Source organism: Lactuca sativa, chromosome 6, assembly GCF_002870075.4.
Source record: "Lactuca sativa cultivar Salinas chromosome 6, Lsat_Salinas_v11, whole genome shotgun sequence".
Taxonomy (NCBI): Eukaryota; Viridiplantae; Streptophyta; class Magnoliopsida; order Asterales; family Asteraceae; genus Lactuca; species Lactuca sativa.
The window spans coordinates 90,953,805-90,966,291 of record NC_056628.2 but is presented as its reverse complement, the minus strand read 5'-3'; the positions used below and the strand labels follow the sequence as shown (position 1 = coordinate 90,966,291).

The window sequence follows — 12,487 nt, the reverse complement described above, 5'->3', positions numbered from 1 at the left end:
TTGAGATTATTGATTATAAATAATATTCCATCAAAAAGTCAATTTTGACACTCATTGTCTCTAAATTGACTAGCACGAATCAGTGGGCGTTATACATGTACATATTATAGCATACAAAGTTTATACTAATTGCTAGAAAAAGCAAAAAACCTTCATTTATTTGTTTACTAGGTGTAAGACCTATGTATTACATGGGTTCATTTTAGTGAAAAAAATATGAAATTCTAAACATTTGAGAAGTTTGAATTTATAAGAAAAATAGAAAATATTGAAATATTTAAATTAAATTGTTTGTTTTTCTTTTAAATTAAATAAATAATTTAGATAAATAAATAAAGTAAACTAATGAAACTTTAATTTAGAAAATTTGAAATTAGAATGAAGTCAATTAATGAATTAATGGAATTGATATGCATTTATTATTATATTAATTGCAATTATTACATTTAAATATTATGTGGAAATTAATAAAATAAAAAAAACCATAAAATGACATATGGAAAAAAACTAATTGAAAATAAACACAAAATTACATGTGACCAAATCAATAAAAATGTGACATGTGGTAAAAAAGTTCTTTATTTATTAGGGATGATTATTGCAACTTACGTTCATACTTTCAAATATTTCTATTATGCAACTATATATTTTCAATGTTTGCGTCTTTGATAATATTTCCAATGATTTTGCATCTAAAAAATAGAATAAACATTTTTCTTTATATCATCATATTTTTGTAAATTATTTGAATAAATTTGTCTACGAGGGATTTTTTTCGATTCGCACTGGGCCCAAAATATGTTTGGACCGGCTTGGATGGAGGCTGAAGATGAGCAACCCTAGCTTCCACACTTTTCTTTAAATACCCGAAATTAGGGTTTTCACGACACAAAGTCGTCACGTCGTGGCCAAGGGATGCTACATCGTGGTGAGCGATTCTTACGAGTTTGCCACATCATGGGATGTTTTCACCACGACATGATCACTTCTAAAGTTAAACATAAATGAGAAAATGACAAAAATAGCCATTTACACTAATGGGATTACAAAAATAGCCAAAAAAAATTAAAATTACAAAATTAGCCCACAATTTCGCAGATGGAGATGCCCCATCTGCGAAATCAGCATCTCATCTGTGAATGTATAAGCACCTAAAGCACAGCTATGCTTTAGGTGCTTGTACATTCGCAGGTGCTTTTAATTTTTTTTTTTATTTTTTTTTTTTCTGTATATATAGGGGTAATTTCGCAGATGGAATAGGTCCATCTGCGATTTACTCTCATTCTATCTGCGAAATTGTGGTTTTTTTGTATTTTTTTTAGTTTGACTATGAAATGAATTGGTTTGACTACGAAATCATGTTGCTATATAAAAAGTTTTGTAGAAAAATATTATTTTGGTTGTTATTTGTTTAGGAACTTTCTCTACAATTTGCTCAAAAAATGATTGAATATTTGGTTTGTCTTGTAACCGGTGGGAGATGGCAAGTTAATGGAACTAATCTGAAATACATATGTCCACAGGGAGGTATTTCTGAACTTGCTTTGATATTTTCTGAGTATATTAGTTATAGTGATTTTGTATCTTTGGTAAGAAGCAAAATTGGTTTGTTAGACAAATATAGAATTAGTCTTCGTTTCCACCATCCTGAATTAAATTATTATATAGCTATAGTTGAAGACATGGATGTTAGAATGTTGATAAACGTAATCAAATGTAGTGGAGGAAGGGCTGTGAAAGTGTTTGTGGTGGTTGATGAAGTTGAGGAGGTTAATGGGGGTGGTGAAATTGGAAACCAGCTTGTTGGTAATTTATGCAGTTATAAAGGGAGCAACGATCCGATAGGTACTTTCAATACTCCTAGTGTACCTCAGTTTCACAGTGTTGCTGCAAATGTTAATGTTAGTTATTCACCTATTCACTATGTGGATCCTGAGAATTACAAGCATGTTGGTGATGATGATGTTGGTACTTATCTTGACGATGTGGGTGGTCGTTGTGATGATGTTGCCGAACAAGAAGTTAAAGTTATAAGTAGGCGTGTGGTAGATAAAACTAAAAAGAAAAAAAATCAAGTCAAAAAAATGAAAAAAATCATGTTTACGGGCATTATGTTGATGTTGGTGATGTATGTTTAGATATAACCGAGCTACAAAGCAATTCCGATAGAGATGAGTTGGGTGATGAAGTTAAAGCTAAGTTTCCCGATAACCTTTTTCACGGTATGCCCCCTGTACCAGCATGGCCAGTTGATATTAATGAAGATATCCCAACACAGATGGTAGACATGAATCTTCAAAAGATTCAATGTGAGAGTATATTTAAGAACAAAGAACTTTTAAAGCGGTGTATTGGTAAAAAATGTCTTCGAGAAGGTTTCCAGACGAGGACAAGTAGATCCACCAAATCAAGGTATGAAGTTGTGTGTGTTTCGAAAAATTGTTTTTGGTTACTAAGAGCAAAAGCAATTAAAATTTCTGATGGACTTTTCCAAGTGAATAAATTTGTTGATATACACACATGTTCTTCAACATTGTTGCAACCTAATCATCGACAAGCAAACAAATATGTTTTGGGTGAATATGTTGCTGATGTTTTGGCTGAAGACTATAGTAGAGTTTATCAGGGAAAAGAAATTGTTAATGATATGAATGCTCAATTGAATATATATATATATATATATATATATATATATATATATATATATATATATATATATATATATATATATATATATATATATCTCATACCATCAGGCATGGCGTGCGAAGCAATATGCATTGTTGTCGTTAAGGGGTACGAAAGAGGATTCTTTTACCAAACTTCTGGCGTATTGTCACAACTTGGCCAAACATAATCCGGGTACTGTCACACATATTAAAACAAATGCTAATGATCGCTTTGAGTTTTTGTACGTCGCACTCGGTTGCTCGGTTAGTATTATCATATTATATTAATTTTTTAATATTTATTTTGGTGTATTTGAATAGATATACAATGTATTGTAGGTACGCGCTTTTGTCAATTTTTGTAAGCCGACCCTAGTAGTAGATGGAGCTCACCTAAAGGGCGAGTTCAAAGGTACCATGTTACTTGCAGTTACTAAGGACGGACAAAACCAAATATTACCAGTTGCATATGGTATATGCAAAAATGAGTGTACCGATTCTTGGACATGGTTTTTTCAAAAACTACATGATTGCATAGGAAATATGCAGGAGCTTACAATTATATCTGATAGGTCTCCATCTATAGCAACATCCGTTGCCAACATTTTTTCTCACGCTCATCATGGAATATGTGGTGTCCATTTGTATTTCAACATAGTATCTAGATTCGGCAAGAGTAAGACGGTTAAAGGAATTTTTTGGGAGGCGTGTAGGGCGTACACAGTTGATGCTTTTGATGCTGCCATGGATGTTATGAAAAAGACAAAAGAACCAGTATGGGAGTACTTAAAAAGTATAAATCCAGAAACCTGGTCAAGGGCACATTTTAAAGGGAACCGATACAATCTTATGTCGTCCAACAGTGCGGAGTCTATAAATGCATTATCTAGACACGCACGTAAGGTGCCAATACTTATATTGATCGATTTTTTTCGTGCTACAATGCAACAATGGTGGTTTCAAAGACGTAACAATGGTGTCACTCAGTATGAAAATTTTAACTTAGAAAGTAACTCCGATTTAAAAGAAAAAGAAGGCTAATGGCATACTGCAATTGCGGAGGAGAACGTATCGTTAGGATTTCGGGTACAGCTAAAAACCCAGGAAGATTGTTTTACGCTTGCCCATATTTGGTATCATGTTGTTAACGTCATTCAAATTTAAACCCTCGTGTTTACATGACAAAAATTTATTTTCTTACTGTCAATGTTAAATTTAACAGGGACCAAAATGCGGGTTTATCAGTTGGGTTGATGAAGAGAAGGACCAATCATCTATGGTAATAGCTAAAGTAGCTAACTCTAATAAGCTCTTTCAATCAGAAAATAAGAAGTTAAAGATAGCGTTGGTTTGTAGTTGGCTGTTGTTCTTGGCAGTTCTTGTTTACAAGTTGTAACCTTTTCAATATTGTTTTTATGGTTTTGAAGTTGTTAGGTCAATAAATTGTTGTATTTGTAACGTTAAAACAAATGTTGTAGTCGTTCTTATGTTGTATGTATTGATAAGTAATTAGTAGGTCATTAATTTGTTGTAATTGTTGTAACGTTAAATTTTTTGTCATCCGTTGAGTAAACTATAAAAATAAACTAATAATCAAATCCAACATTAATTTAGATATACAATTATATAATCCAACTACATAGGACCAAGACTAGACCCCCAAAAAAAATTTGCCATCCGTTGACGGAACTCTAAAGCTGCATTTTTTGGGTCAATAAGAACACGTATTGGTTGACCTGAAACGAATTGCTCCATAAACATACAAACAAAAACACCGCAATCTCCCAAATGACTACTTTGTTGGGGAACATTTTCTTCATAAATGAATTGCATATTCAATGGAATCCTTTGGATGTTTCTCCGGGCCCAATACTTAATCTTGTCCAAATAATTTGCCACCCGACGTTCAAATTTGGAAAAGATTCCTTCAAATTTGAATTTTTCATAAGCCCATCTACCAAGACTGTCATAAATATGCACTTCCATTGACGCTAATCGTAGTTCCCCAAATAGTCAATGATTAGGGGATGAATGAATTGGCAATAAGACCTGTATAAGGATCAGAAAATAAAATTATGTTTTTTTACATCACAATACAAAAACATAACAAAAATAACGATATTATTTTCAATATAAACAATTAAGTTTACCGTATCAACATCCCACCAAGCAACCATGAAGTTGGGGTACGTAGCAATACCAGCCATAAACGCCCTCCAGTCCTGTCCTTCTTCCAAAGCATGAGAAACAAAAAAATTTGGAGGCATTATTGTATGTCGGTCGCTCTCAAACCGTCTCTCCATCAATAGTCGGTACCAAATGGTTATATGTTGCACACATGATAGTTTTGTTATTGACTAAAAAACAATTAACTTTTAAAATAATAAATTAACAATTAATTTACCGCTGACTCCAACCATCCGTCGTGTGTATGCCCAAACAATGAGCTCCAAAAATCTCTATCTAACACGAAATTAGACAAACGATGCTGGACATCATATGAATGAAATATATAATTTTGGATGACAACCTCACCGCCTGCTACGTAAGGTTGTAGGCGTAACATGGAGAAGTCATGAGCAACACCAAAAACTGGAGGAGGAACGGGGCTTGTTGATTTGATATCAACCTTCTTTTTTGTTCTTCTTTTTTCCTTCGGTGTCGTGTGCAACTAAAAACAATATTCAAATGTTTAAATCTATATCTTTCAGATAATTCACATAAACATAAAATCAAGAGTTTATAAATAAAACGAATACCTCGGTGTAAGGAGGGCACAAATATTGTGATGATTTTCGAGTCCTCGGTTTATCGGGTGTAACTTCTTTGCCATCATACTCATCAAAATAATCTACAATTCTCGTTATTATTATTTCGTCTTCGTCCGGCACATCATCATCAAATTTGTTCCCCGCATTGTCATTCCTCTCCTCCGACTCCTACATTAAAAATAAAACTTTATACTTAATAACGAAATACACATAATTTAATAAGCAATAATATCTAATTAAATAAATGATTTAATCTACTAAAAACAAAATATAAATTAATGTAACTATAAGAACCTCTTTAACTTCACTATAATCATTTACATCAAACACATCATCATCAAATTTGTTCCCCGCATAGTCATTCCTCTCCTCCAACACCTACATTAAAAATATAACTTTTTACTTAATAACGAAAGACACATTATTAAAAAGTAATTATTAAAATCGTAAAGGTAATATCTATAACAACCTTGTCGTCTTGAATATCACCAAAAACATTTTCAGTTGTATTGTTTTTATTCATCACTTCATCTTGCACAACCTATATTTTAAAATATAAAATATGAACACATGTATTCATATATGTTAATAAAATTTAAAAAATAATGTAGTGTGTAACTAACTTGTTCATCATATTTTCTTTGTGACACTATCGGATCATCAAAAGTAATGTCGTTCCAAAATTGTTCAGTATTCACTTCTTCAACAAAACCTCTGTAGGTTGTCGGTTCATAAACACATGCTGCTTCAGTGCATGTAGCCTTTTCAACACCTCGTCTAGGTTGTGTTTCCCACTGCCCCGACCTCTACCATGAGAGCGACCACTAGACGACATACTAGACGAAGATTCGTCTTGTCTCCTAAAATAGTCACGTACTGGGGATGGAACTGCTTTCCCTTCACCATATACATACTCTTGAAATGACATATAATAACAAGATGTCATCTCACCATCACCCGGTAACATGTTTTGTCTTGGTGGTTGCCCCTCCTAAAAAATTAAACATACTAAAAATGCATATAAAAGTATAATAATCAAGTTTATTAATAATAAACAAAAAATTTATAAACCTGTATCTTTGACCAAATCTTGTTCACGTCAACCAATTTCAATTTTTTTGTTCCACTCCATCGTTTCATCCGAGGCAAGTCTTTATTTTTTCTCAATACAAATCCACATGCACGAACAGCCGGAATCATCTCATATATCCATATCTACAATTTTTTACAATTACAGTAATAAAAGTTAAAATTAAAATAAAAAACATAACAATAAAACAATTTAAATATAAGAAAATTTTTATACCCTTATTGGAGCCGTAAATCCTGAGACGGAGTACTTTAAAGTTTGACGACGCTCAGAAAGTGATAAATAATTATGTATTTTGTTCCATGTATCCTCAATGTCAACATAAGTAAAATCCCAAAGATAGCTACCCCAAGCGAAGCTAACAAAACAAAAAAACAAAATTGGTTATTATATAAATTATAACTTTAATAAAACAAAAATTTTAACATAAACAAAATATACCTGTTCCAGAGATCCAAATTCTCAGCAAAAAAAACCAATCTTGTGGCACCCGATCATTAACTTCTTTACCCAAAAAACCTTCACACAAAATGTATATCAAACATACTCTAACTGCATCAACGTCGTCAAGTGCTAGGAATGTTCAATTTAAAATTAAACGTTTCAGGTCGCCGATTTTCACCGAACTATTAGTATGGTCCGGAAATAGCCGTTCACGCAATAAACATCTTTTTTTACTGCTTAATAATTTTTCCGACCCTTTTCTCCCAATGTTTTTTGGATACTCCCCAAAATTGAAGCCGGTAATCAAACAAAACTCTTCCGGCCCATAAACCATTTTCGTATTGCCTACTCGAAAATATAATCGTTTTATTCCATCTGGAGATAAAACAGGGTCCGGCCGGATCTGATGAAGGAACATTTTATGAAACAATAATGCGTCCCCTTGTAAACGAGGGACATCAATAAAACAACCAAATACGGTATCTCTGAAAATGGCACGTCTGGCATCATCTAAAACTTCAAATACTTCCCATATGTTACCGCCCAAGCCTTTTAAGTTCGCAAAGGCTTTCGTATTGATAAAACTAAAATCATGCTGCAAAAAAAACACAAAAACAAATTAGAGAACTAAAAAATATTTTGTTTTTAAAATATATGATTACGAACTGCAATAAGTACATAAACAATTAGTAATGCAAATACAATTTCTTAATTAATAATTTATATATTTCTGATAAAAAACAATAACATACACATATATAAACAATTTTCCAAGTTATACAACAAATATATTTACGATAAAAAACAATATCATACATAATTATATAAACATTGTATTAAACAAATTTTCAACTTAAACGACAAATATATCAACGACAAATTTTCAACTTAAAATAAATTTTCAACTTAAACAAATTTTCAACTTAAACGACAAATACATAAACAATTTTTATCTTTCTAATTAAAACTAACATTTTATAACCATATAAACAAACAATTTTTAAAATAAAACGACAACCAAATTAACAATTTTGCAAGTTATACGACAACTTTATACAAATTTTCAACTTATACGACAAACACAAACAATTTCTAACAATATATATATATACGACAAATTTTCAACTTATACAAATGTTATACTTATACGACAAATATATATACAAACGACTATTTTGCACATACTATAATTTAACTATTTTTCACTTTATATAAACAATTATACCATAAGAATATACAAGTTTTCAGGTTATACAACAACTAAACAAACAACAAAAATAACAAATTGTAAACATTATCTACACAGTCTCTACTTATACATTCAAACAAACACTAACAAAATAGCATTTAAACTTCAAGTATACTAAAGAAATATTAAAACTATCAAACACAACAAAATTACCCTTTTTTAACACTAAATAATACAATAAATGATAAAATAAAAAAAACTTTAAATATTAAAAGAGTTAAAATCTAACCATATTTGCGGGATTGTTGACATAATCCTCCATTTTCTTCAAAAACTAGCCAAAATTCCAAGAGAAGCCCAAAGATAGAGAGAGTTTTTGTGTAGAGAAGGGTGAAAATGGAGAAAAAAAAAACGTTTATATAGTGAAAAACAAGGGGATTTTGCAGATGGGCTTCAATTTCGCAGATGACACATCTCATCTACGAATGTACAAGCACCTAAAGCACAGCTGTGCTTTAGGTGCTTGTACATTCGCAGATGAGATGCTCATTTCGCAGATGGGCATCTCCATCTGCGAAATCGTAGGTTAATTTTGTGATTAGCTGTGCTTTAGGTGCTTGTACATTCGCAGATGAGATGTTCATTTCGCAGATGGGGCATCTCCATCTGCGAAATCGTAGGTTAATTTTGTGATTTCGATTTTTTTTTACTATTTTTGTAATGTAATTAGTGTAAATGACTATTTTTGTCATTTTTTCTCAACATAAATTAGAATTAATTACCTCCAGGGATGTTACAATTTGGCTTAGTTTTTTAGAGGTAAAAAATGATATAGAAAACTGAAAATCTAAAAAATCTAAGATTTTTAGCTTTTGAAACTCTTTTATTTTATCTCTAAAAAAAAACTATTTAAAAAACCTTTTAAACAGTTCAAATATTTTTTTTAGCTTGTTAGCTCCCACTAATAAGTTAATTTGACGAAAACACCCACGAGCACGTCTTATCATACATTTACGAGTGACGTCGTTTTAGTCAGATTCGTTCCAGACGTGATCTTCCACAATTTGATTACAAACATCACGGTTTAGCCAAGACATATAGATCAGTGACTGGTCTTCGCCATCATCTTTCAATACCTTCGATTTCATTATCTTCAATCGATGGATTCTCTATATCATCGTGGATTCTTTTTAATTTTGCTGATTTTGTCATCGATATTCTGCTTACAATCTAGGGTTTGTATACCTAATCGTTCTCATCAATTAGACATTGATATTGATCGGCGGATAATAACCGTTTGTTTTGGATGTAGGCTGATGGAACTGGTTCAGTTTTTTTCCTTGATAGCTCGGTTCACCGGTATCTTCGATCTCCATCATCCGAGGTAACTTCATTGGCGATTTTCACTTCCATTATGATGTACGCAGTAGGTCTTATTGGCAACATTCATCGTAATTACCATTCGTTTTCTACATTTACGTTGTTTTGGAGCTGAATCGACAAGATATTGGAAGATTTATAATCTGTTATGATCCGAGGTGGAGTTTCCTAGGCAGTTAACATTAGTAGATTAGGGTTCTGATTGCATTGTTGTATGGATTCTATTCTATCTCCCTCTGCTCTTTTATGTATTTGGAAAATGTTACACTCTTCATAGCAAATTGGTTACAGAATACATATCACAACGCTCAAGAGGGTAGGCTTTAAATTGATCGTGGACTTGGATAGAAAGGCATATAACGGAGTTATAATAGACAAGATTAATTCCTTATATGCATTTCTAGAAATTCATTGTTAATCATTAGATTTGTTTGCTTGTGTTTGTTTCTGCAGCCTGAATCAATGTTGCTTCCGGATGTTGGTGCTGCTACATCAATCTTGCTTGGTGTTTCACCTCCTTCTACACTTTCCTCTGCAAGCTCAGAGAAGGTGATGACCTTTCTGGGCTCGTGTTTCTGCTTCTGATTATTCCTATTCGATATGAGATAATTAATTCCTTATTGATCTTGCAGTTGAACGAGGTGCTCATGCCTAACCCCTTTGAGAGGCCTCATGCTGTGTTCATGCTAGAGATAGATGGAGTTGAAGGTGTCTAAATTTCTGTAACACTTCATTAACTGCTTGTGAATCCATCTAATTATCTCAATTTGTCATGTCACATGCAGATATGCAACTTGGGTTTGGTCCAGATGGTGATGTTTTCAGCAAGGCTTTCAAAAGCAAAGTTTCTGTTGATGAAAATGATGTTAATATCCAATTTTCAGGTATAACATATTGTTTTTCATGTGTTTAATAGTTTTTTTTTTTCTGGATAATAAATCATTGTGGTGCAAACTTGCAGATGAAGAGGAAGTATCACTTGTCTCCTTGAATGAACCCCTGCCCTCATCTTCAGAATGGACAAACAAAGACTTAATGGATTTTGTTAGTTATCACTTAACTTTCATTCACATATGTCATAGTCCAATGTGATTCTCTCTCTCTTCTCTCTTCCCTTTTGACTTTTATTTACATTCTTTTTGTTTGGATTTCCAGGCTGGTTGGTTGGGTGGATCATATGTTAGTACTGAGTTGGACCCCATGAATGGAGAGCTGATTGTACCTTTGTCTAACAATGCTCAATTAAAACTTGATATGTCAAAGGTTTTATTTTATTTTATTCTATTCTATTCTTGGTTTCTTGTTTATTGTGTTAAGCTTTTCTCTCTTATATACCATTTTATTTACTAATGCAGCAAGCAGACAGAGAGTTTACAATAAGCCTCATCACCCTCATCTACAATGTCCAAAGAACAGTGCAAATGCATGAAGATTTATCAGGAAATATTCTTAGTCCAGCAGAGTTGATTAAAGGAAGATTCGATGGAATTAAGGTGATAAACAGTTAATTTCCAACAGTTTTTGATTCTCATCTTTTAATTTTTGTATAAACATGTTGCAGGTTTTGAAAGTGCAATATGGAAATGACGATATTGTCCAACAAGGAGTTGAGTTATTGGTGGCTTCATTATCCAAGATATATGATACTTTACAAGCAGCATACAAAGGTCTTGTTCTTTATGAAGCTACTAATATAATGTATTTTGAAAAATATAATTATATTACTTGTAAAGAAAATTGGTGAAATTTTGTGTAGGTGAAATTGTTGGAGTTGTTCTTTTGAATGATGGATCTTCTGATGAGACAATTTTGAATGTGAGCTTTGGTTCACCTTCTTCTAGAAGGTTGGAGGAGACAAAGGGAAAACTTGATCCAATTATAATTGCACAAGTGTTTCTTGTTAGGAGAACCCTTGCATGGATTACAGGAATCATTCTTATAATCGCCACACTTCTAGGAGTAAGTTTCTTGTACATATTTTTATTACTATTGATAATTTGATTGATTCATGTATTATTTATTTATTAAAATGTTGGTGTGTTTTATTGTTTGTTAGGTACATTTTCTGATGAATATGCCACTCACACGAGACACCCTTTTGTATTCGAATGTCAAGCTTGACTAAAAAGTTTGACATGAAGAGGAGAATCATTATTTCCGTATTAATTGGGATGATTTTTATATTTATTTGGTTCTGTTTTTATAGTTATCTTTGGCATTTGGGATGATTTGGAGATTCATGATGAGTAGGGAGTAGTAGTAGTACATAGCAAGTGAAGTAGCAACCATTTGTGATGATGAATGGATGGATCTCTTTATGTATTTGTATGCCAAGTTTTGAATAATGATGTATGTCTACATTTCATAATAAAACATCAACAAAGGCATTTTATTCAAGAATAAACTTTCTTGTTGGTTTATTGTTTTGTTGAATGTAAAATAGATACAAAATAACTTTATTTATTTATTTATTTATTTTACTTGTGTCGTATCAATCTATTTACTCAAACATGTTGAAATTTCTTACTCAAATTTGTTTATTTTGTGTCGAGTTTATGCATGTTTATTGTTTAGGGTTTAGACCATATAAATTGTCGTAATGGGGTTAAAACATTAATTCTATTGAAAAGCTTGACCCTAACATTAAGATTCAATTTTTGTGTTGTGGTAAAGTGTTAACTTGTTTTCTTAAAATAATTTCGTATGCTAATAAATTGTTAAATTACATCAATAGATAAAAGGATAAATTTATCAATAGATAAAAGGATAAAAAAATTTATAGTAGCTGTTAAATGACTTAAAACCTTAAATAGGTAAAATACCCATCGATAAGCATATATAAATTTATTTATGCAAAAATATTAAAACCATCAATTTACTTGTAAAGATGCTCATAGATTCACAATGAAATATGCGATCTTTGAAAAAAAAATTGCAATTTTTC

At 31.9% G+C, this 12,487-nt stretch overlaps 2 protein-coding genes across 2 annotated transcripts; one reads left to right on the top strand and one right to left on the bottom strand.

Annotated features, from left to right (window-relative positions):
- Positions 1 to 5,335: 5,335 nt before the first annotated feature.
- On the bottom strand, positions 5,336 to 6,860 carry LOC122194720 (uncharacterized). The gene is made up of 6 exons (XM_052764466.1): positions 6,747 to 6,860; positions 6,512 to 6,655; positions 6,392 to 6,431; positions 5,910 to 5,981; positions 5,735 to 5,818; positions 5,336 to 5,608 (listed from the first exon to the last, which is right to left on the bottom strand). The coding sequence occupies exons 3-6, from the start codon at positions 6,392 to 6,394 to the stop codon at positions 5,402 to 5,404; spliced, it is 366 nt and encodes a 121-aa protein (XP_052620426.1). The 5' UTR covers positions 6,395 to 6,431; positions 6,512 to 6,655; positions 6,747 to 6,860; the 3' UTR covers positions 5,336 to 5,401.
- A 2,314-nt stretch (positions 6,861 to 9,174) lies between these two features.
- On the top strand, positions 9,175 to 11,963 carry LOC111912052 (uncharacterized). Its single transcript, XM_023907802.2, has 11 exons — positions 9,175 to 9,398; positions 9,476 to 9,547; positions 9,997 to 10,092; positions 10,176 to 10,251; positions 10,329 to 10,427; positions 10,505 to 10,587; positions 10,699 to 10,806; positions 10,899 to 11,036; positions 11,105 to 11,210; positions 11,300 to 11,502; positions 11,600 to 11,963. Exons 1-11 carry the CDS (start codon positions 9,324 to 9,326, stop codon positions 11,666 to 11,668), a joined length of 1,125 nt encoding a protein of 374 aa, XP_023763570.1. The 5' UTR covers positions 9,175 to 9,323; the 3' UTR covers positions 11,669 to 11,963.
- Positions 11,964 to 12,487: the final 524 nt, after the last annotated feature.

Bases quoted from the DNA above. Each gene is read 5' to 3' on its own strand.
- LOC122194720 (XM_052764466.1), bottom strand. The intron at 5,819-5,909 runs GTTGTTATAGAT...TTTTTAATGTAG, and splicing joins GTGATATTCAAGACGACAAG to GTGTTGGAGGAGAGGAATGA. The intron at 5,609-5,734 runs GTTCTTATAGTT...TTTTTAATGTAG, and splicing joins ATTATAGTGAAGTTAAAGAG to GAGTCGGAGGAGAGGAATGA.
- LOC111912052 (XM_023907802.2), top strand. From the start codon at position 9,324: ATGGATTCTCTATATCATCGTGGATTCTTTTTAATTTTGCTGATTTTG. The intron at 10,428-10,504 runs GTATAACATATT...GCAAACTTGCAG, and splicing joins TGTTAATATCCAATTTTCAG to ATGAAGAGGAAGTATCACTT. The intron at 11,211-11,299 runs GTCTTGTTCTTT...AATTTTGTGTAG, and splicing joins TTTACAAGCAGCATACAAAG to GTGAAATTGTTGGAGTTGTT.